General features: G+C 37.1%; 1 protein-coding gene, 1 long non-coding RNA gene and 1 pseudogene across 2 annotated transcripts; all 3 read right to left on the bottom strand.

Moving 5' to 3' along the window:
* Window positions 1-27,774, bottom strand: part of LOC137397228 (cyclin-dependent kinase-like 1) — a 485,333-nt pseudogene that overhangs the window by 410,567 nt on the left and 46,992 nt on the right.
* Window positions 107-1,532, bottom strand: LOC137396943 (uncharacterized). Its single transcript, XR_010978671.1, has 2 exons — window positions 1,479-1,532; window positions 107-726 (listed from the first exon to the last, which is right to left on the bottom strand). It is a non-coding gene; the product is annotated as an uncharacterized lncRNA (long non-coding RNA).
* On the bottom strand, window positions 1,559-12,974 carry LOC137397222 (uncharacterized). The gene is made up of 9 exons (XM_068083512.1): window positions 12,914-12,974; window positions 11,620-11,785; window positions 11,032-11,185; window positions 9,810-9,993; window positions 9,480-9,670; window positions 9,024-9,194; window positions 5,851-5,959; window positions 1,676-2,189; window positions 1,559-1,592 (listed from the first exon to the last, which is right to left on the bottom strand). Exons 2-9 carry the CDS (start codon window positions 11,781-11,783, stop codon window positions 1,559-1,561), a joined length of 1,521 nt encoding a protein of 506 aa, XP_067939613.1. The 5' UTR covers window positions 11,784-11,785; window positions 12,914-12,974.

Below are 27,774 nucleotides of genomic sequence, written 5' to 3'. Positions count from 1 at the left end.
AATCCTATTGTTGATCTGGCAGATTGCCAGCATAGGCTCCTTTCACGGGTCATTATAAAGAGCTTTTATTATAACAGCAACATGGCTTAGAAAGGCTACAGTCAACTCCTGGCAACCTAATCCATTGATTTATTATTCATATATAAAATATTTCTAAAGCAAAATGCAAGGAAGGCCTAAGAATCAAAACTAACATTTTAGGTTGAACATAGTTTTTCTTTTCTAATGTTTGTCTTTTCTTCCAGTTGGCGTCTCTTCGAGAAGCTCTCGAGCATGGTATTACTCAGTAGTAGATGGCAGTTCCATGGAAAAAGCTGGATCTCTACGAATGTTGGCTGCGTTGCCAGGGAGCGATGCGAGGGACAGAAGTGGATAGCTCAGAGGGACACGACCACGCTGAAGACCATGAGAACTTGGATTTCATGTCAACTCTGTTAAGGGAACTTACGGCTTGTCTTTTTATAGTAACTATGCCTTGTGTTACTCACAGTCTCAAATAAAGACTCAGCTGCTAGTCATTTGTAATAATGTCTCTCCACATGTCTTTACACAACGACCTTTATTCTCGGGACATTGACTGTAGTCTCTGGTATTATGAGTTCATCTTGTAGAAGATGACCTCCTTGCTGCTATATTTAGGAAGGAGTAGGGTGGAGCCTGACACCTCCAAGGAGTACTTACTACCTCCAGCTATATCATCATGTGCCATCTGAGAGACTATATTCCCTACAATATATAATAATAAATACACAGTCACACTTCCACATATAAATATTAGCTCTACATGCACGCTGCTGTCAGGCAGCTCTTCTTGATAGAAACATAAAATAAACATGGAAGCACCGCCAAAGCTGATAAAAAATTTTATGGAAAGCTTCTAAGCTGTAGATGCTTGGCTCTCTCATAAACCAATAATAACCACTGCACCACGGAATGACACTAGGGCAGGGCAGCAAGTCCTCCCCTAGAATGATACGAGCATCTCTATATTTATCTCAGGTGTGATAAGAGCTGGGAATGCTATTTTATAACACACAGTACACTCACAAGTGCACTCAGGAGTACTTGATTAGGAAGAACAGAGTACAGGATTTCTACAGCAAAATAGAATTCATCACTGGTATCTTACATAATGATAAGGTACTGATACACACTTTCTTGTTGTTAATATAACTCACTGCTTTAGTAGTTTTCATCTTATTTTTCTTAAAAATTATGACAAATTTTGTAAAATTTCAGTTTTGTGTTATGAGCCAATCAATAATTTTTTAAAACAGTTTCATTCAAATTTGCCTACACTGTGAACTCAGACTACCTTTTGCGAGAGCTCAGTCTATCAACCAATTTTGCTAGTCATATTTCAACTGTACAAATATTTGGCATGCTTCCTTATAACCATGTACACAATTTAACTATAATGTATTCCTGCATAATAGCAATACATATTATAATAACCCTGCAGCATGCTAATAACTAACCTGTAGTAGAATTAATAATGCATATAGTCTTGCTGTTGCGTGCGGCCAGTAGAACATATTCACCATAGCTGACCAGCCCTCTAGGGCACTCCACTCCAGTGAGAGTCCACAGGACTACATGGGTGGCCGTGTCTATTTTAAATACTTTGGAATGTCTGACGGATGATAAGATGAGAGACGAGCTGTCAGGGGCGCACATGGTGACATTGCTGCTACCAGGGAGAGGAGGATAGGGAATATGATGTGGAACCTGACCATCTAAGGAGTAGGCAGTGATCCTGGTGTTGGGTGGGTCAGCGATAAGAACCTTGTCTTTAATAATCACCAGCATGTCAGACCAGTAGCGATGATATGGATGCTTCCAGCTGGTGATGAGTTCCCCTTCCATGCTGTAGACACTGACTGTACGAGGACTAGTATCAGACAGAATGTAGAACCTGTCCTTGTAGCAAGTGATAGACTCTACTAGACCGGAGGTGCAGATGAACATGTTGGTGATGTTATTATCAATGTCTACTCTGCTGACTGTCTTATCCTCTAGTCCAATATAAGTGTTACCCTTATAGTGGCAGATGGAGAGGGGACCGGATGGCAGTTGTACGCTGGACAGTCTGGTGAGAGACTTGGGGAGTTGAACAGGTGGAGCTTTTTGTTTTTCAATGGTGATGTCAGGAGAGGAGATAATTTCTACCTCAATATCTCTTCTCTCACCTGTAGAATATAGAGTGTACATGTAAGTAGCAACAGTTATTAAATATTTTATACAGAAATATTGAATTTGAGAATAAGATATTAGCTCAGAGAAGTCAAGTTTCATGTTTTATCACCATCTTCACATTCCTCTGTAGGTTATTTTACACAATAAAAAACACAGAGTTCAGTCAATATGACAGCGCTGCAATACAATGATGTACAACTATAAACTAATAATTTGTTATATAATACTAATATCAACTGCTATCAGCAGTGTACAATATTAAGCATTGTTATAATGATTACTTGGAAGCATGCCAACCTGGCTCTTTTTACCAGCTATTTCTCACCTAAACACCAGACTGTTAACTATTGATATGGCTAGAGGTGCTCTATCATTCCATGTAACAATGATAATTATTATGTGAATATGTTGATGGCAGCTCATACAGTAGGACCTGATTGGGCAGTATAGAGTATAAAATACACTGAGGCTGCACATTATTGACAATGAAACAACAAAACTCAGTTAACTGCTACATAAGCTATATTTTAATCACTGGACCTGAGGCTAACTGATCAGTCTTAATAAACCAAATAACTTGTCGATCAATTTTCAACAAAGAAACAGAGTTAATAATTATTAATATGGTTTATGACTGAAGAATCTTTAAATATTAGACTTAAAGTTCATCACACCCAATTTTGACCCTATTTCCCAGAGGTTATTTTGCAGACCCTTATAAAACAGGAATTTACCTCAAAATTGAAAATAGGGTTTTGTTAAGTAAGATCTGTAATTTCAACACTTCAGAACATTTAGACTGCTTCCTAAACTCTCACAATTACTATACATGTATGTACATGTACGCGTCCCTCATTGTACATGCAGTACACTTGTGTAGTAAAATGCATGTACAGTGATTCATAAAGGTCAGTTCACACAATATCAGCGTATGACATAGTAAAGGCATCATAGACTGATGCATTTACTAAGGATATGTCAGGAACAATTGCAGCTGTCAAAGTTGCCCCATATTTTGCTAAACATCTATGACAGCCTGCAACACGTGCAACAATCACTGTTCAGCATTAACAGTGATTGACTGTCACGGATTGTGCAGTCTACAGTATAGTTGCTGTAGGACTAGTATTTCGTCACTTCAGTCACTACATTGTGTAATATGAACATCATGTCAGGGAATATTCATGTTGATGTAAATACTGAAGTGCTAGAGAAAGTGTGAATAATGTTACAACAAATGATCACCATGTAGTCTGGGATTAACACAGACATATTGTGATACGATGTGAACCATTTCACCGCTGATAGCTTGTGATGCTGTCGTAGATGCTTTGCGACGTATATGGAAATCAGGATTTACGCACTCCTTGATTCCATTTGTCAGGTTACTTTTTATTAATGGATAAACTGCAGCAGTATTTCAGTTAGTAGTTTCCAATGCTACGTTCACAACTTTAACCCTTTGAACCCTGGCTGTTCTTCAATGTGTGTCAGTAACTATGGGAAAATTTTCCAACGATCTGAAGTTTTTAAACTTTTATTAAGTATATTCAAATGTACTCATAATACAATGGTATTTGGTAATACACTAGTAAAAAAAGTCGAGCGACCCACGGTAAGTTTCATCATACAGTAAAAATGGTACTTCACCATTATTTGGGCAAAAAATATAAAAGTTAACACGGTTTTAAAAAAAATAAAAACTTTAAACTAAAGCAAGGCATCATATTTTGCCTTCTCAATGGCATGTGCTACAAAATGTACTTGCTGGTTTGGTACTTGTTTACTGTACTGTAAATTGCTGCACGCGTACCACATTCCAGTCAAAGGTGAGAACACTCATTGACCGACTGCCTTTTAGTCAGCCAAAGCACGAGTGTAATGAGGGACACACAGAGTACATTTGTCAAATGACTATTGTGGCTGGGTTAAACTAAAATTATTTTTGTGAAAATGATGGGTGTGGCTTATATATGCTGTAATCCTGTAACTCAAAAATAGCCTCCAGAGTTCGGTATGAAGCTTATACATGATGGCAGCATTTTCATCAGGATTTACAGCCCAAAATAAGATTTACCTCCAGGATTTATAGCCCGAACACACTATCGCTCAAATCGACGATTAGCGATGCGATAGACCGCAACGATGGACTGCTATGACGTCATTCTGCGACGAGCGGCGTACCCAATCATTGCTGGCGACGATGCGATGGACTTTCAACATGTTGAACTTTGACACCGATGACAGCAACTATTAGCATCTTGATTGGCATCGGATCCAATCTCAACAGTTTTGAAGATTTGTGTCAATTAATAGTTGTAAGCATGACAAAGAACTACACTCATGATGAATTGTGTAATCAGATAATTAAAGATAACAAAAGGACCCACAATATTACTGATACAATTCTGTAGTTTCTAATTGGTTGTTGGTCAGCTATCACCTACAGCTCATCGCCCAAAGTGTGTACACCTTATCATTGGTGATTACGTACAAACAGCTAATCGTTGTAGTCCATCGAACAGCTAAATGTTGATTTGATTGATAGTGTGTACGGGCTTTTACACACGGATCTACCAAATAAATTATTCTGAATGACTATTAATAGATTCCAATTTATATTAATGACTTTTGTATATATTTACTCGAGGAAATATGTTGTTTGTACATATATGAAAAGCTGTTTGTGTCAATGAAACCCTTTTGCTTTCATCCATCGAAAGCCAATCATGAATGCAACCAGCACGTATTGGAAATTATTAAGGTAGAATGGAGATGGTAAAAATTACTGTTTCAACCAAATACAGACATGCCAGTTCTTCCTCTACTGATTTTAACCAAGATGTCCGTTTAGAAACGACACATCCACCAGGCATCACCAACACATTGCAAACGCATTGGCAATGTAAGCAATCCATTTTGATGGCATATGAGTAGCTAGTCTTCACATGATACCATCACTGAATGCCACTTGATAACAGCTAATCTCTGGATTACCCAGAGCGTTTAACCAAAAGCTTGGATAAAGGGATGGCTGTATCACCCCATGTTATCCCATCAATGTACTAGTAGCCATGCTACAAAAACATCACCCTCAGCAGTACACTGAATAATATTTTTCTAGTACTGTTTGTCAACACCTTATGAGAAATCAATATTAGTAAATAATACCTGAGCTACATGTACATACTGTACTTGTACTACTGTACAATGGACCCCCAACATACACATTCAATTAGTTCTAGTGGCAAATTATAGACAAATACTGATACTTTCTTATAAAACTTATTAAACATTCATGTAAGTTCATCTTTAAGGGAAAAAAGGGAAATTATTGCTTGTATTGCTTTGATATTCGATTGAATGAAATGGCAAGTTATTTGGCTACTATTCACCAAAAGTCTTTTTGGTGATAAGAATTTCTTATATCAAGGTAGAAAGGTGGTAATAGCAATAGGAAATCACAACCTTCTGAAATAAAACTACCTTCAATCAAATATCTAGCATTACAATACCTTAGCTTCCAGCAAACCCTAAAATGCTGACTCCATATGTCATCTGCTAACTAAAGTGGTGTCAACCTTATTAGGAAACATGCAGTGTATCCAACCCTTTATGAGAGTAAAAAACATATTCATTTATAGTTAGTCATACCCGTCTGCTTTAACTGTAGCTGATCTGTGAGTTTGAGTTTTGGTAAATATTCTTTAGCAATTCTGTCCAACTCTGCCTTCAATTCTTTTAATCCCCTCACAATTGCAGCCTAAACATAGAGTGAGTTTAACAGAAAAACTCATGAAAAATGAATATTAAAATTTGAGTGTTGAGTTAATAACTAAGGGTAATTTAATTGTACACAGTCATGTTTCTAGATAGGAGTGCCCCAGCATATGAGATAATAGATATGCGACCAGCATTTTGAACAAGTTTCTTCATGTAGATACGAGTAATATTTCACATACAAGCAAACGACCAAATTCTCGAAGGCCACTATATGACCAAGTGCAGTCATATTTTAACTGACGAGCGCCCAACATACGAGAAACTTGAGATACAAGACAGCTTTATGGCAAGTTTCAGCACTAACATACAAGCTTTGCTTGAGATATGAGCACGCGAGTCGGTGGTCAAGTATGTCATGGTATGTTTTATAAGAACAACATCACTGAGTAGTTTTCAACTGCGTTTTTCAGTGCAGAATTATGTGCATTAAAAGTACTGTGGGCAGACCGAAAGTTAACCGGTACAATGAAGGATAATGCAAAGAAAAGCGAATGATAACAAGTAATATCAAACGTGAAACTATTGAAAAACATGCGAAATTTATGATTGAGCTAGCTCAGCAATATGACAGAAATACATTCACAAATATTAAACAGCAGGCATTTAGTTTGCAAAACGAGTAACCATAGTTTATAAACATCGCTGCGATCTTCACAATTGGCAGCATGTTTCATGATAGCTGATGAATAGACTGCTCAGGCTTTGGATATAAGACAAACAATTGGCTGGCGACAGTGTAACTGAGAGGATGCTATGTGACAAGACCGGTGCCATCTAGGAAGACTAAAAAATAGAAATTCGGACAAGTTTGCTAGTGGTCGTGCATTAGCCGTTGTGACGACACTCGTGTTCGTCCTTATTTCAACATGTTAAAAGGGCAACAACGCAACCGGCCTCAGGTAGGTTTGAGATACTTTGAGATACCCAAAGTTTTGAGATACTTGAAAGCCAAAAAAATCACTTATTCCATTATTGAAAAGCTAAAGGCTATATTTTTGTCATTCATTTATGTTTTTTGACACTTATGTTTTTTCTAGCTATAAAGCTAACAAACTGCTAAATAAATGAAATCACATTCTGTACCCATAGGTCTGATCTCAAGTTACGAATAAACTACTACTGTTATTCAAACGCCGGAAGGACTCCGTATTTTAAAACCTTTGAAATAACAACATTATAAGCTTCAAGTTACTGAGAAACATAACAAAAAGGTAACTACAAGTTTTTTTTGCCAAAAATAACTTGTTTTATGTAGTCTCTCTCTTGCTAAATGGTTTTATTAAAATATATACACTAGACAAGGATTAGTAGATAGTGGTATAAAATATATAAATTACACCAGCACTAGTGCAAAAGTATACAAAAATATACATACTACACAACCACTAGTACATAATGCTATACCAAAATACATACACTACACAAGCATTAGTACACAGAGGTATACCGGAATATATATATATATATATATATATATATATGTATATATAAAATATGTATAAGTGGAACTTCGTTATATAAGTTAAACATTTTATTACTAGTAGTTTCATGTGGTACAATAAGTATCACACTCTTCAGATAAAATGTCCGTTTGTCGAATCTACTTTGTATATATATATACATGTATATATATATATATATATTATATATACTACACAAGAACTAGTACACACAGATAAACCAAAATATATACATTACACAAGCACTAGTACACAGATTTATACCAGAATACATACCCTACACAAGCACTAGTACTCATATAGTATACTAGATTATATATACTACACAAACAATAGAACACAGCTACACCAAATTATATACACTACCCGTAAGTCATCAAGCTCAAGCCGCGTGGCTTGTGCCCACGAACAGATGACTCACGAAGGAAAAAATAACCCTCCAACAAGCTGTTTGTGGTATCTAGCCACCCTTACCAACAAGCCACATATGCCCACAGACCACCGCTAACAACTGAGGTTTTGTCGTCCTTGACCCCTTCGGGAGCGAAAGTATTAAGACGGGTTTTGCTATACCCCCCTTTTGAATGAGAAAACAAGCTACATCAGTACATGTGAAAATAATTTTCTTGTACTTTCAAGTTCGAATTAAAATTCCTAAATCCTTTGCTTCAGGAACTTAATTGCCATGTTTCAGCTAGATTTTTATTGCGCTGTTAGAGGACTTCTAGGCTACACTATAGGTTTTTCGTGAAGGTTTAGCACTAGCGAACATGGTTGTATCAAGTTGATGAGTTCAGTCTTGCAGGTACACACAGGTATATCTGAACATATACACTACACAAGTGCCAGCACTAAAACACACAGGTATACCAAAATATATACACTACACCAGCGCTAGTACACAGAGCTATACCAAAATATATAGACTGCACCAGCACTAGAACACACAGGTATACCAAAATATATACATACCACACCATCACTAGTACATACATATATACCATACCATAATATATAGACTGCACCAGCACTAGTACACATGTATACCAAAACATATACACTACACAAACACTAGTACACACAACTATACCAAAATATATACACTACACCAGCACTAGTACACACATGTATACCAATATATATACACTACACAAGTACTAGTACACATGAATACTAAAATATATACACCACACGACCACTAGTACACAAGTATGCCGAAATATATACACTACATAAACACTAGTACACACAGGTATACAAAAGTATATATAGCGCACAAGTGCTACTCCACAAAAGTATACTAAAAATATACACTAGACAATCACCAGCACACGGAGGTATACCATAATATATACACTACACAAGCACTAGTACACACAGGTATACCAGAATATATATATATATATATATATATATATATATATATACTGCAAAAGCCCTACTACACACATGTATACCAAAATATATACACCACACAAGCACACATATGTATACCCATATATCCACAATACCCTCACAAACTCACATACAAGAAATCCTGAACATTAATGAACTACTGTGTAGCAACCCTGGCTAAAAGCTTACCGGGGGATGGCTCTTGGTCCCAGTTTCTAGCAACTCCTTATTGGTTCTTAGGCTATTCCACTGCTTGAGCAGCTCGTCTTCTATGAAGTCAGCAATTTTAGTCTGTGACTGCTGTCGGTTTTCCAGCACATGTTTCTCCAGTGTGTCATATTTAAGTTTAATCTCATTCAACTGTAACAGGAAATAGAAGTGTAAATGAAAATAATAGAAAAGCTAACATTCAGGAGTTGTAGTCTCTTTCTTTCGCTAAAACTAATGCTTGAATATCATAGAAACTATTTTGATATAAAGTTAGGAAGAACATTAGCTGGAAGAAGTTGCAGCCTCCTTTCATATTACATCAAATTGTAGCCTCTTTCTCATATTACTGGAATGCCAGTATGTCCCATCAACTAGTTGGGTATAACAAAAGAAAAAAGGCAGCCGAGGTATTTCAACGAAACCATAATTTCAAACCTGACTGTCTCTTCTATTATGGATTAGTAGAAGCATGGCTTGTGTTTCTTTATCAAAGTCTGCCTGTACTTGAGATACTTCCTTGAATAGTTTTTCGTATTCCTCATCCTTGGTTGTACTCTCTTCTGTTAGTACGGTATCCAACAGGGAGGCTGCCAGATCTTCCAGCAATTGGAAGTCATGTGGTCCACCTGTGCAAGATTACCTTGACAGTAATCAATTGCTTATGAATTTTCCTACTAAATATTTCCATATTTATCCAGTCTACTTCAGTATGTAAATATCATCCTGCTATCTAATGTACATACAGTGTTTACTCAATAAACTTACCTTTCTCACATTTAGATGAATCTGCTACACATTTCATACAACTGATGGTATGGCAGACTTTACATCCAAACACCAGTGGCTGATTCTCATGTTTTGTACAGATATCTGGCAGATGTTGGCTCTCCCCTGACATATACTGGTTCATGGAGACTGTATGATGATTATCTAGCAATACATCATGTTGCTGAAAGAAAGACAACAAGGTTCAAGTAGAATTCCTGTCATAGTAATTGGTGAAGCGAGTGAAAAGATTCAAGAGAATGCTGCCAGGCTTGCGGTATGGTAGATTACCATATGTTGATGTTAAGGGGGCTTTTCGAACTTCTACATTTATAAAGGTAGAAGTTGCGCCCGACATGAGATAACAACCAAGTCAGGTATGGTCAGTTGAGAGCGGATATGAGCATGTATAGTGATGCATTCTTAAAAGCAATTATAGTGTTACTATTAGCCTCAAAACCCAGAGCTGCAATATTGTACAGCAAAACATTGCAATTTAAGACTCAGCAGGTTGACTTGATGAAAAGTAGCATCACAAGTAATAGCCTGACCCAACCGCTACAGAGAGTGAAGATCATATAGAATATGACTGTTTTCAACGGAAGACAGAAGTCAATAAGAACGATTCTTGTAACAGTTTTGAACTGACTTTCACATGTTTGATGCATTCTGAACAAGTTCTGCTTTCAATATAAAATACTGCCTACATATTATACTTGCGGTTACATGGAATGCTAGAGCATGCACTTACTAGTGAATCACCTGCTCTACCACTGATCAAGATACTCTCAGACAAGAGTCACTGTGATTTACAAAAGGGACAGGAAGATGAGAAAAGGTTATTTTGATAGTAAACCTCTGGTAGTCTGATATGCCTCAGATTGTTTCCTATCGAAATCAAGGGTTTGAGGCCTACTAAATTCAGATTGCTTAGCCTGAGCTCTGAAGCTCTAGTGCTAAATGATAAGCATCTATACTCTAAAGCAGCACCCACATTCCATTATCCTAATGCTATATATATAGGCTAAGTAAATATTTAAAGAGAGATGCAGTACAGCTGGTTGATACAAGTAAACAACTGACTATTATATTTATATCTGAAGAGTAATAGAGGTAAACGGCAGTAACCATGCTGCCATGTAAAATAAACCTGCATGTAATAAGCTGAATTCTGAAGCTATGAATTGCAACAACACCAAAATCAACTAAATGTCTGACTTACCTCCAGGTGCTCTTTACAGAACTTTTTAGAACAAGCTGCACAGTAAGATAAGGCGAGACGGTTACGTTGTCCCTTCTTTACGCAAGCATCGCACAACTTCGCAGCATCAACATCCAAGTCAGCCAATGATTCGGGTGACATTTTATACACCTTCCTAAAAATCATCGTTTATACGTAACAAAATCTAATGATATGTACATTTAAATTTTTTTCATAAATCCCCTTTTATTAATGATGGATCTGTCAGTCACCTTAAATGAGTACCAAATAAAGCTGATTTTAGACAAGTATCGTTGTGGAAATTGCAGTTCGTCCAATGATGACTACTCATTCCAATGAATCAAATGTACATAAAGTATTTCAAGAAATGTAGAAACATCATTTTATTGGTCAACTATGAAGGTGTGTGATCACGTAGAATTAATGTTCTCGTCACCTAATATTAAAATATCTGAGAGACAACTTTAATAAGAATGGCCTTCTAAAACAATAGCAGGACCGAATGGATGAATGATTCTTACCAACTTATTCCCAGCCATATTAATTATTTATACTGCAAGCATCACAAGACATTGGAATATTACTTACCCACAGCTTTGAAGGCCGCACCAGCAAATCTTGTTCTTTTCATAGTGTGATGTGAGGCACGGCATACAGTGAATGTGGCCGCAAGGAAGCTGTTTTGGATCAACAATTTTCTCATTCCTCTGGCCACAGAATTCACACTCTATATCATGATGTGCAGAAGCCATCGCTTCAATGAAATGACAAAAATATATGATAAGAATAAAGTTTAAAGATTTATATTGAACCTACAGAGTAACACACTAACTGTTACATATACATATAAAGTGATAACGGTATGGCTGCTGTACTGACTAGCCATTGCCTAAATGTGAGGAACATTATTTACTGCCACTTATTATTTGCAATGCATCATGAAAAGCATTTTAAAAAGCAGGTAAGATGAGATTATTACTTGCAAAAAAGTGGAGCTCTGTTATGACTTGTTTTCCTGCAGTTAAAAAGATGATGATTGGTTTACCCCGTGACAAGACAAAGTGAATGGCCCAAATATCACAAGTCTTCAAAAACTACCAATGTGTCAAAAATGAGGCCGATCTAGAAATTTGACTGCCATGTTCACACTTTTCCACATAATACTGTAATATACACCTAAAGCAGAGGCAGTGGTTTATCAGTGAAGCAAAGTTTACTGTTAATGACAACTATGCTTAGAATAAGTTTATTATATTGTTAGCTGACTGGTAGGAATGTAATCATAACATGGTTTATACTGAATATTCTCATTGCTTAAATTGACATCAAGTCGATCTCAACTACTAGTATAGAGCGCTGTAATAAATAGTCATAACAAAGAGTAGGCCTACTGCGATAAAAATCCAATTAGGCTTCATATCACACCTCGCAAACCTTTTGTAGTCCACAATAGTCTGCCAAGATATTAACCACACTTATATGCTCTGAGGCAATTCATCGGGAGTATCGTGTATTACATTATGCAATCGAGCAAATAAAGATAACTTCAGGCAGTTCTCACTAAAGCTAGTCATTGGTTCAGACACAATCAGCTCTACTTAATAATAATAATTAGTTCAATTGAAATGCCCTTAAGATATCAAATGAGAAGTCTCCAATGAACCATATATTTTCGATATCGCAGTTTGATTCATGCACGGGCGTTTGCCAACACTGTCAGCAAGCAAAATCGATCGTAAATGGTCGGTCCACGTTAACACTGATTAAACAGGTGAATATATGACAAAGTGAGTTTAGTGCACGTTCCATTGCGTAAACAAGCTCTATTAGTTGTATATAATGAAATTTCTCAGCTTAGCACACAATGAAACATAATACTCACCATAAAAATCTCCAAAAGTTAAATAATTGCGACCAAACGTAATTGTGAACGGACTAGGAAGTTACCGGTGAGCCGCACCCTTCTGCGCGCGCATGTCACTGCGCATTAGCAGTTTTCGGCAATCATGTTTTGATAGTGATTAATCACTGTAGCGGAGCATTATAATTTCTGTCAAGCGGAAGCGGTGTCGACAACGTTGGGTGAACGATTTTAAAAGAGCATACAACTACTAATTTCACAACCTCACAGTTTGATCAGAGTAGATCAGAAATAAAGGAAACGTTGTATGAAAATCAATTAAACTATTTATTTAGCCATCGCGCTTTTCTGACCATCAGGTAATGTCAAACGTAGTAAGATGACTGGTACATGGAGCCGTAAATCATATCCGGTGAAGATGTTTGCCACGCAGGAAACAATTAAAGTCAGAAATATATAAATTATAATGGAATCGTCAGTATGCTTAGCAATGTTCTCACAACTTTCATGGGCTGCGTGTTGTTTCTGGTCTTATACGTGGATTCTTTTGGAATTTACAGTCGAGCTAAAATAGGTTTTTCTGTGAGTTCCATAAACGTAAACTGTTTTGTTACGGTGCCTACGAAAAGGATGCATATGTAAAGGAAGCATATAAAGCTGGTTGCTGTTGACATACGGTGGTTGTTGAAATATGCATTTACATGTTATCACGTGTTTAGGTAAGTTTTAGTGCTGCATATCTGTTAACATTTTTATGGTTGTTTTTCCCTCTCGCGGTTTCATTTTATACCGGCAAATAATATTTACCGGTACAAAATAAAATACAAAATATTATTCTGTCTTTAAGCTAGCATGTTATTAGTTAGTTTTTGCGGTGGTAAAACAAGCAAACGGTCGAATCAATCTGTTCTGAGATTTTTTGCTAGCTGTGTTTGGCAGAAAGGTTATTAGATATGATCGTTGTCAAAGATCTGCATAACTATTTTTACAGAGCTTTTATGTCTACAGTTTCTTTAAACAATACATATTTCAGCCCTCAAACTTGCCTTTTACGTATGTTATTTTTTATGTTTCAACATTATTAAATTAGTCAGACTATTCATTAGTTTTTCAGTTAGACTATATTTTTGTGTTGATCTTTTTTGTACACTGCTTTTTAGTTAGTTTACTAGCAGAGTACCTTGTGGAAAACATTGAAAAATATAACTATTGATTACCACAATAAAGATTGCTTAAATATGTATATAATAACTACTCAGTGAGTGTGAGCTCAGAACTAAAGTAGCTGTATTTGTGTATATGTTCCCAGTTGTGGAAGCATAAATTGTATACTTAGTGATTAATTTTGACTGGTTTAAAAAACACTTAAAGATGTAGTTGCGTCAAATTTAAGTTGATCTTAAAAGAAAGAATTTTTTTTTCTCTATCAGTTGATATGTTGTTTGTTGTGTTACGCGATCGCATTGCCAAGATATTTGAAGATTAAAACCGAAAAAATCTGATCGCCGTAAAAACGCTCAGGCCACCAAAACTTGCCCAGACTTGCCCAAAATGATGTCACGCGTTTGGCAACCTGTCTTTATCTCTCGTACTCACATCGGGTATTTGCGATAAAAGTCTAGTCTTACGCGGCTCTATTGGCAGATATCTTATTTTGTATTTGCTCATGTTGGCTAGAATAAAATTTTAAATCCTGCTACAGATGCATTATTATGAATGTTTCAAAGGCCTCAAATAACGAAAATTGAAAATTTGTTCTACTCACTTTCTCCAAATGTTGTGTAAACATTTGGGTACCGACTACCAATTCTACCGGTCTACGGTAATTCTGTCAAGTCACTTATGTAGAACGCTACCCATACAAACGATATACAGCCTCCCATAAGCCCCGCCCGCATTATGTCACCTATTACCTATTGCCTACGTACTAGTTTCTTACTAGTAGTATTCTTACCGAATACTAAATAAGTGAAATAAGCAAGCCACCTCTTTGAAAAGAATATAGACAGGGATAGAGTTTTAAGGATTAGAAGTCTGCTGCAAACTGGATTCGAACTCACATTCCCCAGTTCTGCGGACACCCATATACCATATCCGATTCACTACAATATTCTGCAAATCATGTTTTGCATTATCTTTAACAATATTATTTTATTATATAATTTTTACAAGCAAAAATATTTTCATTTAGGCATAAAGCTTTTATTAAAAATATTCATCAAGTCGTGGCCACTCACATAGTATTAGCTGATCCAATAAGACAAATTCATCTACTGCAACAAACTCAAACAAAACATCATGGCTTATCCAGCACGCATTCAAGTCTCACTTTCTGCTTCATGGCAGTTTCCACACTGACAAAGCTTCTTTGGCTGGTGGGACGACATAAACATTCTGTAATCAGTAAAACAAGTAAATGTAAACAAAGTAGATGCAATAAATATGTCATTCATAGATATGTCATTCTAAAGCGTATCTATTGACAGCTTCCAAATTGGGAGTTAAATAGATTGCGAGTGTAATTTTAAAAACGAATAAACATTTAATAAAGGCACAAGTACGCCAAGCCAACGATTCGAAGCTTTGGTTCTGGAAATTAAAGATTTGCAATGATCAATCGATTTTACCCACTTCCTACAAGTGAAAATAATTTGTAATCGTGACTCTAATTTACCAAAGAAAATTCAAAAAAAATATTATAGCTAGGTAAAACGGCAGATAAGCTATGAAACGATGATTGGAAATAGCAAAGAATTATCATTTTATTAATTAGTATATGTATTTATGACAATAAAAAAATATTACATTTACTAAAGTATAGAAGACTCTAAGTTAATTTACCTCCATTCTGTCTTCTTCTGCAGCAAAACGCTGCTGACGCCTGTCAGCTTTGGCCATAGGCTGTCTACTCTCTAATCTTTTACTAAAAGTTGCTCAGATAACTCTGAGTAGCGGTCGCTCGAACTTGAAGCCATTTTAAAACTATGTATAACTTAGTAATTATTGAAACGCGTTGAATCAGTAACGAGTGATGAGAATGAATTCTCTAATTAGGAGAATCTTCGAGATCACAGACAACGCGTTTTACGAGTGATAACATTTATTATGGCCTATATAAAAATTTCGCACGCATGATTGGCTAACGAATCGACCTCATATTTATTGCTCGTGGTTTCGTTTCAGATACCTTGCTTGTGACGTCACGAAATAGGCGTTCAAACGCATATATCTCTGGACAGGGTTGGTCTACAAAGACAAAAATGGCATCAAATTGTAGCTGATGTTTTAGCCTTTTATGGGTCCTAATTTCATTAAATTGACTTTTTTGACGCAACTACATCTTTAAAATCAGCAGTGTACGGAGCTGGACAGTAACAGTGGACGGAGTTTAAAATGACATGGCAATTTTTGAATTTTTTGTCAAATTTTCTATATTGCAAATTTATGAAGCACTGTAAGCAGTAGAATGTGCTCTTTCAACTGATATGCATTTTATTGACAGAAACTAAGGCAAAACTCTACAATAAGCTTTTTATTGACACCCTGTCATAATACAAACCGAAAGAAAACCGCAAAAATTCGACCCTTACGACCTCTTTATTTGCATAATAAATCGCTCCTTATCGGCCGATATCAAATGTAATCCATATACCAAATGAGAGTTCAACACGCGGTCTCTCCAATGGTACTGTTTGCATTCACGTTCAATCAATAAAGATATAGAGCCTTTTTGTTCCCGCTAAAAGGATCACGTTGAAGCAAATCAAACCAGCTGGTTTGATTTGCATCGGAGCTGCTTTTTCTTATCAAATGAAATCGACGTATAATAAACATTGGCCAATGAAATGCCGGTGACGTAGGTAGCGATTGTAAACATATCGATGCCAGCGGTTAGTTCATTCCTTTTGTCTCTGACCGAGGTCCTAGCTACACACGTTTTACAAAGCTCTCACACACGCTCTACTTTTATATTTGGATTTACATTGATGGTATGGTGAAGTCATATTCAGCCATTGAGTTTGGGAAGAAGAAAAGAAAGCGAGTCTTTTAATCTAAAAAGACTGATGAAGAGGTTAGCATTATCGCTTTGCTATTTTTTATTGGTAATTTTTTTTATTCAATTTTTAGTTACTACGACTAGTTTTAATTCGGTACTAGAAATCTTTTCAGCTACTATCCAATTAGGCTAACCAAACAATTCACATAGTATCCATTAATAAATATAGATTATGTATCGATGATACCGAGTTGATGTTATGCTATTCGATACCAAACATACACGTTGAAGGTTTTCTATTAAAGATGTAGTTGCGTCAAAAATGAAATTAGGACCCATAAAAGGCTAAAACATCAGCTACAATTTGATGCCATTTTTGTCTTTGTAGACCAACCCTGTCCAGAGATATATGCGTTTGAATGAGGCCCTCTTTTAAAAAGCTCACGTTCCAGCGGGTGCCTATTTCGTGACGTCACAAGCAAGGTATCTGAAACGAAACCACGAGCAATAAATATGAGGTCGATTCGTTAGCCAATCATGCGTGCGAAATTTTTATATAGGCTGTAATAAATGTTATCACTCGTAAAACGCGTTGTCTGTGATCTCGAAGATTCTCATCGTTAGAGAATTCATTCTCATCGTTACTGATTCAACGCGTTTCAACAATTTCTAAGTTATACATAGTTTTAAAATGGCTTCAAGTTCGAGCGACCGCTACTCAGAGTTATCTGAGCAACTTTTAGTAAAAGATTAGAGTAGACAGCCTATGGCCAAAGCTGACAGGCGTCAGCAGCGTTTTGCTGCAGAAGAAGACAGAATGGAGGTAAATTAACTTAGAGTCTTCTATACTTTAGTAAATGTAATATTTTTTTATTGTCATAAATACATATACTAATTAATAAAATGATAATTATTTGCTATCTCCAATCATCGTTTCATAGCTTATCTGCCGTTTTACCTAGCTATAATATTTTTTTCGAATTTTCTTTGGTAAATTAGAGTCACGATTACAAATTGTTTTCACTCGTAGGAAGTGGGTAAAATCGATTGATCATTGCAAATCTTTAATTTCCAGAACCAAAGCTTCGAATCGTTGGCTTGGCGTACTTGTGTCTTTATTAAATGTTTATTCGTTTTTAAAATTACACTCGCAATCTATTTAACTCCCAATTTGGAAGCTGTCAATAGATACGCTTTAGAATGACATATCTATGAATGACATATTTATTGCATCTACTTTGTTTACATTTAATTGTTTTACTGATTACAGAATGTTTATGTCGTCCCACCAGCCAAAGAAGCTTTGTCAGTGTGGAAACTGCCATAAAGGAGAAAGCGAGACTTGAATGCGTGCTGGATGATGTTTTGTTTGAGTTTGTTGCAGTAGATGAATTTGTCTTATTGTATCAGCTAATACTATGTGAGTGGCCACGACTAGATGAATATTTTTAATAAAAGCTTTATGCCGAGATGAAAATATTTTTGCTTGTAAAAATTATATAATAAAATAATATTGTTGAAGATAATGCAAAACATGATTTGCAGAATATTGTAGTGAATCGGATATGGTATATGGGTGTCCGCAGAACTGGAGAATGTGAGTTCAAATCCAGTTTGCAGCAGACTTCTCATCCTTAAAACTCTATCCCTGTCTATATTCTTTTCAAAGAGGTGGCTTGCTTATTTCAATTATTTAGTATTCGGTAAGAATACTAGTAAGAAACTAGTATGTAGGCAATAGGCGACATAATGTTGGCGGGGCTTATGGGAGGCTGTATATCGTTTATATGGGTAGCTGCAGAACTGTGCTGATACAAAGACCGCGTTCTACATAAAGTGACTTGACAGAATTACCGTAGACCGGTAGAATTGGTAGTCGGTACCCAAATGTTTACACAACATTTGGAGAAAGTGAGTAGAACAAATTTTCAATTTTTGTTATTTGAGGCCTTTTAAACATTCATAATAATGCATCTGTAGCAGGATTTAAAATTTTATTCTAGCCAACATTAGCAAATACAAAATAAGATATATGCCAATAGAGCCGCGTAAGACTAGACTTTTATCGCAAATAGCCGATGTGAATACGAGAGATAGAGACAGGTTGCCAAACGCGTGACATCATTTTTGGCGAGGCTGGGCACGTTTTTGTGGCCTGAGCGTTTTTACGGCGATCAGATTTCGGTTTTAATCTTCAAATATCTTGGCAATGCGATCGCGTAATACAACAAACAACATATCAACTGATAGAGAAAAAAAAATGCTTTCTTTTAAGATCAACTTAAATTTTGACGCAACTAAATCTTTAAGCCTTTCTATCAGTGGTAAAGTTAGCTGTGGTGCTTCAGTATGCTGTATACATCGCAGAATATGAACCCAAGATGAATATGACATCTCGGCAAAAAATAATTATCTGCAACTAATAATTTCTAAACATAGATTTTTATTTGTAGAGAGTTGATGCGACCACAACACCCCCGAGCACATCTCTTCTCTCATCAGCACTATCCACATCTTGTTCTTCAGTTTGTGCTGATCCAGATTCTGTTGCTGCTTCAGATTCTTCTGCTGCCGCTCCAGTTTCTGCGTCCAAGTGCAAGCTGGAGACTTTCAGGAAGTATCCTGCTAGCTCTCCTATTTCTGCTGGTGCTGACACCGCTTCTGGTGATACCGCCGCAAGCCGTGTTAGGTCAAGCAGCTTTAGGGTAGTGAGTATGGAATTTTTATATAGCTTAGTTTCTCATATAATGTGTTCCGTCTGTTGTAGTACTAATGTAGGGTTAGTTGAGACTGATAGGGTATATGGTATGTTTAGTTTGTTTGAAGTAATTTGTAATGATTGTAAGAGCGTAGTTATGCCGCAGCACACATCCCCGAGTGTGGTAAATTGTAAGGCTTATGATATAAACGATAGGTTTGTTTATTCTTGCAAGAGTAACGGGGTAGGTTATGAGCAGACGTGTAGCTTTATTTCAGATTTAAATTTACCACTACCTATCCAGCGTACTTCATACTTCGCTAAGTTAGGTAAGTTAGCTACTGCATGTTCTACAGCTTTAGAGGATCCTTTTAGAATCATTAGGAGTATTGTAAAGGCAGCGTATCTGAAGCTTGAGGAACGTAGTACTGATGTAGATACTGTAGATATAGCGGTAAGTTACGACGGTACATGGCAGAAGCGTGGTCATACTTCACGCAATGGTGTGTTTGTCGCTATAGATGTTCTTTTCTGGATATGTTGTAGACTTTGAAGTGATTTCAAATTACTGCCGGGGATGTGAGAGAGGACCGAAGAAGGATGACAGTAACTACGACGAGTTTTGGACGAAACCCAAATATGCTTGTACGAAGAACCATGACGGCTCAATCGGTGCTATGGAGAGAAAAGCAGCAAAGATCATCTGGCAGAGATCTACAACAGGGCCTTTACGATATACTGTTTTTCTTGGTGATGGTGACAGTGCAGCGTATTATGCGGTTTGTAGTCTGACTGTGTATGGTAATGTCAGCGTCAAGAAGGAGGATTGCATAAATCATGTTGCTAAACGTTTGACGACTCATTTGAAAAAACTCAAAGTTTCATATAGTAAATCGGCGACGCCTATTTCCGGGAAAGGCAAGCTTACAGAAACCTTGATGGCATCTTTGCAATTTTATTATCGCAACGCCATCAGTCGGAATCCGGGTAACATTGATGGAATGAAAAGAGAAATTTTGGCCGCGCCGTATCACATCACGTCTGATGCCTCGCACCCGCAGCATGATTATTGCCCTTCTGATAGCTGGTGTTGGTATAAGAATCCCAGCATGTCACCTAAGAGACCTGACTTACCGAATGCGATGTTGAGTATGATCCTGCCTGTGTATGAGAGATTGTCGGACGAGAGATTGTTGGAGCGGTGTGCGAAGGTGGGTACGCAGAATACGAATGAGTGTTTAAATGGGGAAATCTGGCGACGTTGCCCGTAGACCCAGTGGCATGGTAAGCGCGCGGTGACAGGGAGTGCGACGATGGCTGTGATGGTCTTCAATAGTGGTAGGACTGAAGTATTTAGGGTACAAAAGTATTTTGGTTTGCTTGTAGGTGAGAAGTCTTTGCTGCATGCAAGAGCTAAAGATGAGCACAGAATGAAGAGAAAGATGGTCAGTAGCAGCCAGAGGAAGTCCAAAAGACGTCACCGAGTTACTGAGCAACAAAGACAGTGGCAAAAAGAAGGGGTAACCTATGCAGCCGGAAAGTTTGGTGCCCAATTCAAAGGTATGGTGAAGTGCTAGTTAGAGTATTATACATAGTAGTATTCACTAGTAGTCGACGGAAGTATTTAGAGTGCAAATGTATTTTGGTTTGGTTGTAGCTAAGAAGAAATAGTTGCATGCAAGATGAGCAGAGTTTGAAGAGAGGGAGCATCAGCAAAGACGGAATAAGTCAACATCATGGTAAATTTACTTCCTCCTGTAGGTCATTGGATTTTTTCTTTTGAAAGATTTGAGAAAAAGGCCAATTGTCTGTAGTAGTAAGTCAACAGCACGTCACAGAATTACTGAGCAACAGGGACAGCAGCATAAAGAGCAGAAGTTGAAGATAGCATCGGTAAAGTTTACTTTCTTTTGCAGTTGCTCAGTTTCATACTCCTGAAAAGGTTGAGTAGCGAGCTGGCCAACTGCTGAAGTAAGTCAACAACACGTCGCACAACTACTGACCAACAGAGACAGTGGCATAAATTTTGTTCAAAGTCGTTTTTTTCAAATTTGTGCTTTTTCTGTGACTCTGTGACTGTGACTCTCTGTGACTGATTTTGTCCAAAATCAGCACTTTCTTTGTTATTCTGTAAATTACAGGTCACAGTCGTGTCATATCGATTGGCATAAATTTATTTGTTCAAAAAAAATTTTTTGTAGTCGTTATCAAAACTCTGTTTCTATGGCTGCTAGAAGCACATTCTCAGCTTCAATTTGACACCAAGAACAAGCTTTTTGGTGTAGCAGCTAGTTCACAAAATAGTCAGATGTGAAGTTTTAAAAATGTGAAGATGTGAAGCTCTAAAAATGTTTATATTTATTGATGAATATATCTCAAAAACTGCTGCGTCAAACATAATGATTTTTTGTGTGGTTGATAAGTACCTACTAGCTTCCAAACAGTGTGCAAAATTTCAGCACTTTTAGTTCATTTTTAGCCAAAATAGGTTTTAGGCTGGATGACCGATTTTCAAAGTCGTTTTTCTCAAATGTGCTTTCTCGGTGACTTCATATGCTACCGGAGACTATAGAGAGAAGAAGATACAAGATATTGTCATGAGATTTTATTGTATATTTAGATTTTTGTGTAGAGTCGGGTGATAGTAACAGATTTTGGCTAAAATCAGCACCTTCTTTGTTATTCTGTAAATTATAGGTCACAGTCTTGTCATATCGATCGGCATAAATCTTTTGATCTTCAATTTGACACCAAGAACACGCATTTTGGTGTAGCAGCTGATTCACAAAATCGTCAAATGTGAAGCTCTAAAAATTTTGATTTATATTTTATTGATGGCCATATATCAAAAACTGCTGCATCAAACATAATGATTTTTTGAGTGGTTAATAAGTACCTAGCTTCCAAACAGTGTGCAAAATTTCAGCTCTCTATGTCTATTTTCAGTAAAAAAAAGTTGTTTTCCTAGTACTGCGTCCTGGGCCGGTTAATTTTTATAATAAAGAATTACTAGATCATGTAGGGCTACCCATGTGTATGTACCATGAATACACCAAATTGGCACAATTCTATATTTTCAGTTTTTCATATCTTGCTTTCTTTGGTCTAATGCATTTATGCTTAGAGCTCAATGTAAATATCACAGTCTTTCATTTTTAGGTGATGAACTGATGTGTTCTGCATCGCTCTGCATGGCTTCCTTTGCTGTCACTGATCAGATCCACCCAGTCAATGGTATTCAGAATCATGACATAAGGCAGCAAATAACAAAAGGGTGAGTTGATTATGTATCATGCCATTACTTTCATAGGCCATTTCCTTGTTTCCTTTAGATTGCTCTTTCTTTGTTTCAGTTTTTGGCAACTATGTTGATAACTTAGTTTTTATAGTGAAGTGAGTTTAGATGGTGCGCGATTTCCAATACTTACAGATTCCACTTTAGCAATCGATTTTTGCTAGTTAATTCGAATGCACAAAATAACCAAGTTAGTACGTCAACAGTGATCAGTAGGCTATGTTTTAATCACTAACTTCTGCATTTGGTATTCTGTTTGGTCAGCCATTTCCTTGAAGAACATGAACACCTCAAACCTTGCATACCTCGAAATTATGAAGGTTCCGCAAGACTACTATAAGCAGCATAAGTTGCTACATTGCTGCTCAAAAAAAAGTGCTACGCGTTAACGATGAAAATCAGTCATGTTCATGAAATGAATCGGACTCAAAATACTTGCGGATTGCTGGAAGAAAGAATTATGAGAAATGTTTCACAAGTATTGTAAATTTACGCTAGTTTTCTTCATATATCTGTTACAAGTAGGAATATATTTATCCATATATAATAGTGGTTTATGTTAAACATTGTCATCAGTGTGAAACCCAGTCTTCATGGTTTAAAAGTGAAACTCAATACAATCAGCCCTCTTTGATTAAATAAAGTTTAATCAAAATTAGATTTGTTTCAAATAGGCTCATTTTAACTCATCACAATTGTGTCAGTTGCCTCTTTACCGTCACAGACCAACATGTTTATTTATATATGATGCATCAATTATAAGGTATTGCTGACTTGTTAGTGACAAAAACAAGGCATTTAATTGGTTGTTCTGTTAGTCTGCATCACTACCTTATCTATATCACTTACCTTCACACTTATCTGAACCACATCTTACTAACCTTGTCATTGCTTTCTCTAAAGCTTTCTCAAATCTTCGGAGTTGTCATACCACTCTAAATATGCCTACATTGAAGCTTAGCATGATGTATTTACTTTAGCTCTCATTTGCTGTAAGATTCAGTAATTGCTGCTTTAGGAGTTGTCTCCAGTTATTCACAATGTTGGTTTTCCGTAGGGAGTACTCTGACAGAGGAAGTTATAACTCTAAACTCTGACATGTTCTGTTGATCTGCATCACAATCTCTGTTACAGCTTATCAACAGATACAGTCTACTGATGATGATGTCACAGTGGGTAATAACCTGTAATGTGGATCCTTTCTGTCAGAGCCTAATTATAGAGCCAATTATAAAGCTGTTTGTTTGACTATAAGATGTGCATATTTAGTTGGACAGTCACAATGGTTCCGGTTCCATAGCTTTTTAACACATGTTTGTCACTTCCTTTTTGTTAAATTGTGTATAAAATTACTTACAATATGAAAGTCGCAAGGTATACCAAAGTTGACGCAGTTGTAAAGTGTGTAATGATTTATATGATTCATGTAGTTGGATTGCCTTTCAGACTTTTTAACACAGTCACACCGTTTAATTGATTATTTGTTGTGTGAGCCGTAATTCAGGCTAATAATTTACTTGCACTTTTCTGTTCTATTTTTAATTGTGGTTTCAGATTTATTTTATAATTTTTTTTTCTACCACTTACCTTATTAGACAATCATGCAACTGCTCAACTAATTGTATTTCTGTTTATCAAAATCTTGTTACAGGTACTTGCTGCTAAGATTACATTCTCTACAATTATTCTTCAATGTTTATCATAATATATTGATTACAATTATATTGCATTAAGTGTTTATAGTATGGCTTGTAGATTTTTTACAATCTTTGCTAAAGTAAGAGGTTTCTCCTTCCATCTGTACGTCAGACTTACTAGCTTAGGAAACAATATCACTTTCTATAATATTCAGACTCAACGCTTTTGACTAGGTGGACCAACCTGCTACCAACTATGACAATTCACCACTCTGCCATATTGTGGAATAATTATTAATTTAGTTATTACACTTGAGGAACTCTTGCGATGCACCAGACTGTCAGGGTGCTATTCTTTACCATAATAAAAGGGCACACAGGTGATTCTATCACGGGCACCATGATGAGTGCGGAGTTTTGCTGCAGTTTCTAACATAAACCCAAGCACACTTCACGCGTGCCAACGGCCAGTAACACTTTGTTTGTTTATTTGGAGTTGTTAACAAGTAAAAATAAGCAAATATGGTGCCTTCTAGACAAAAATGTAAACAACTTCAACTTTTTATATCTAATGTACCTTGTAGTAGTTTTTATTTTTTTCAAGTAAATAATATTTATCATTTTCACATGGTCAGCTTTCTCAACGATTGACTTCCAAATGTAGGTATTCAACTGGGTACTTTTGTTATTAATGTGTATAATTCATACTGTTGTATTGTAGTTGTTGTATGGTATTATTACGATAAGTCTTGTATCACAGAAAACAGAGCTAACAGGTAAGAAGCACATAAAGGAACTGACTTAGTTAGCAAGCCCATAGCTATGGGTTGTTAGACAATTATGCGATTATAGCACAGCTATAAGAAAGCTGACTGCACAGCTAATATGTAACACATCTCCCTCACTATTCTGAGTTTATGGTTAGTCATGACCTTGTTAGAACTTAGAAATGTCATAGTAATCAGGTCGTCTTCTATTACGAGTAGGATATCTGGGACTTTGTACTGGCCTCTCATCAGGTATCAGGATGTTAAGATCATTTGAAGCTGTGATGATATTGTCATTGGTGGATGTATCATTAACTTGAAGTCTAGCTTGTAGCTGATTGGCATGTCGTCTCCATACACCACGGTCTGTTCGCACAGAATACAGTATGTTACCCAGCTTGTTAATTATCGTTCCAGGTATCCACTTAGGTCCAGAGCTATAGTTCCTTGCATAAATCAAAGAGTCTACTTCATACCGTGATGATGTAGAAGATGCTTGACCTGGTGAAAGAGTTTTCTTGTTCTGAATTGGTTTCAGCAAGTTCAGAGTATTTCTCGGCTGTCGTCCATGTAGAACTTCAGCAGGTGATTTCCAGTTCAAAGAGGGATGAGGCAAACATCTGTAAGTGGTTAAAAACAGTTGTAGGGCAGTCTTGATTTTCTCCCCTCCTGCACAATTCTTCTCTACAGATCGCTTAAGAGTCTGGACAAATCTCTCCGCTTCTCCATTCGATGCAGGATGGAATGCGGGAGATGTTATATGTTTAATGCCATGCATGGTGCAGAACTGGTCAAATTCATTTAACACGAATTGTGGGCCGTTATCCGTAACAATAGTTCGAGGAAGACCTTCATGTACAAAGATCTGTTGTAGCACGCCAATTGTGTCCTTCGAAGTAGTTTTTCCTTCATCTAGCATAGCAACGTACGGATATCGGGAATGTGCATCTACACAAACCGACCACATCTGACCTTTAAAAGGTCCTGCATAATCCAAATGAATTCGTTCCCATGGTAGTTGGGTGGACGGCCAACTTTGGTAAGTCTTGGCTGGGTCATTAGCACAAATCCGGCAAGGTTCACAAGCTTTGATTAGCTGTTCTATGTCTGCATTGATGCTAGGCCACCATGCGTATCGACGAGCAAGCTGTTTTACTCTTTCTACACCCCAGTGTGATGTATGCAGCAAGTCTAACACTTTACTCTTCAGAGCCTGTGGAATGACAACTCTAGTAGTGTCATCACGTTGCAAAAGCACAGCCTCCCCATGAACAAAAAGAGACTCCCTCATATTCCAATATGGCCGCAAATGTTCATAGCTAGCTGTAAGCTTATTGGGCCAAAGGCCATTCAGTATCCACTCTTTCACTATCTGTAGTGATGTGTCTTTCATGGTTTCTTGTTTAACAGCCTCATCGTCAAGGGTACCATGATCGAGCTCCTCTTGTATAGTGTGTGAGACCTCAATGCTCTCCTTCTCTTCATCATGGTCAAACTTCGGGTCTGCCCCTATAGGTAACCTGGACAAGCCATCTGCATTGCCGTGTTGTGCTGTAGGTTTGTACCTAATGTCATACTGATAAGCCATCAGTGTGAGGGCCCATCTCTGCAGTCGCTGAGCTGTTAAAACGGGGATATTCTTTTCTGGTGAAAACATGGCAACCAGGGGTTTATGATCAGTAATGAGTGTAAAACGTCTCCCATATAGATACTGTCTAAACTTAGTCACTCCATAGATGATAGAAAGCGCTTCTTTCTCTATATGTGAGTAATTCTTTTGGCGCACGCTCAATGTCTTTGATGCATGTGCTAGTGGTCTTTCACCTCCATTTTCCTCTTGTAGGAGTACTGCCCCAATTCCATAGTTAGATGCGTCTGTTGCTAGAACCAGCGGTTTACTCTGGTCAAAATGGGTAAGTTTGGTAGCCTTGATGACACTTTCTTTAAGAACATGGAAGGCCTTGTCACACTCGTCAGTCCAGTCAAACTCGACATTTTCATGAAGAAACTTGTAGAGGGGGGCTGCTTTGCTAGACAGGTCAGCAATGTATGAGCCATAGTAGTTGATCTTGCTCAAAAACGCCTGTACCTGTTGTAAGTTCTGTGGTCGTGGAAGCTGTTCAATTGCCTCTATTGCAGAATTCGAGGGAGTCTTGCCGTTCTTGTCTATTATGTGACCTAGGTATTCAACAGCATTCTTAAAGAACTCGCATTTCTCTTTCTGTATGCGGAGCCCATACTCCTGTAGTCTAGCTAAGAGTTTGTCGAGATTAGACCAGTGCTCACTCTCACTGCTACCAGTGACAATCAGATCATCCAAGTATGCTGCAACTCCAGGTAAGTCAGCAATCATTGAGTCCATGCATCGCTGAAACTGTGCAGGGCTTGATGCCAATCCAAAACACATCCTGTTGTAGCAAAACAAACCACATTGAGTGTTGATGACATACAACTTCTTTGCATTATCATCTAACTCTAGTTGCAAGTA

This window comes from Watersipora subatra, chromosome 5 (assembly GCF_963576615.1).
Source record: "Watersipora subatra chromosome 5, tzWatSuba1.1, whole genome shotgun sequence".
In the NCBI taxonomy this organism is placed as follows: Eukaryota; Metazoa; Bryozoa; class Gymnolaemata; order Cheilostomatida; family Watersiporidae; genus Watersipora; species Watersipora subatra.
Note: the sequence above shows the minus strand (reverse complement) of the source record. Positions and strands in the feature narration are given on the sequence as shown.

Excerpts from the sequence above, each read along its gene's own strand:
- LOC137397222 (XM_068083512.1), bottom strand. The coding sequence starts at position 11,783 with ATGGCTTCTGCACATCATGATATAGAGTGTGAATTCTGTGGCCAGAGG. Across the intron at positions 11,186-11,619 it reads TGCGGCCTTCAAAGCTGTGG|GAAGGTGTATAAAATGTCAC; the intron begins GTAAGTAATATT and ends GATGATTTTTAG. Across the intron at positions 2,190-5,850 it reads GCTACAGTTAAAGCAGACGG|GTGAGAGAAGAGATATTGAG; the intron begins GTATGACTAACT and ends TATATTCTACAG.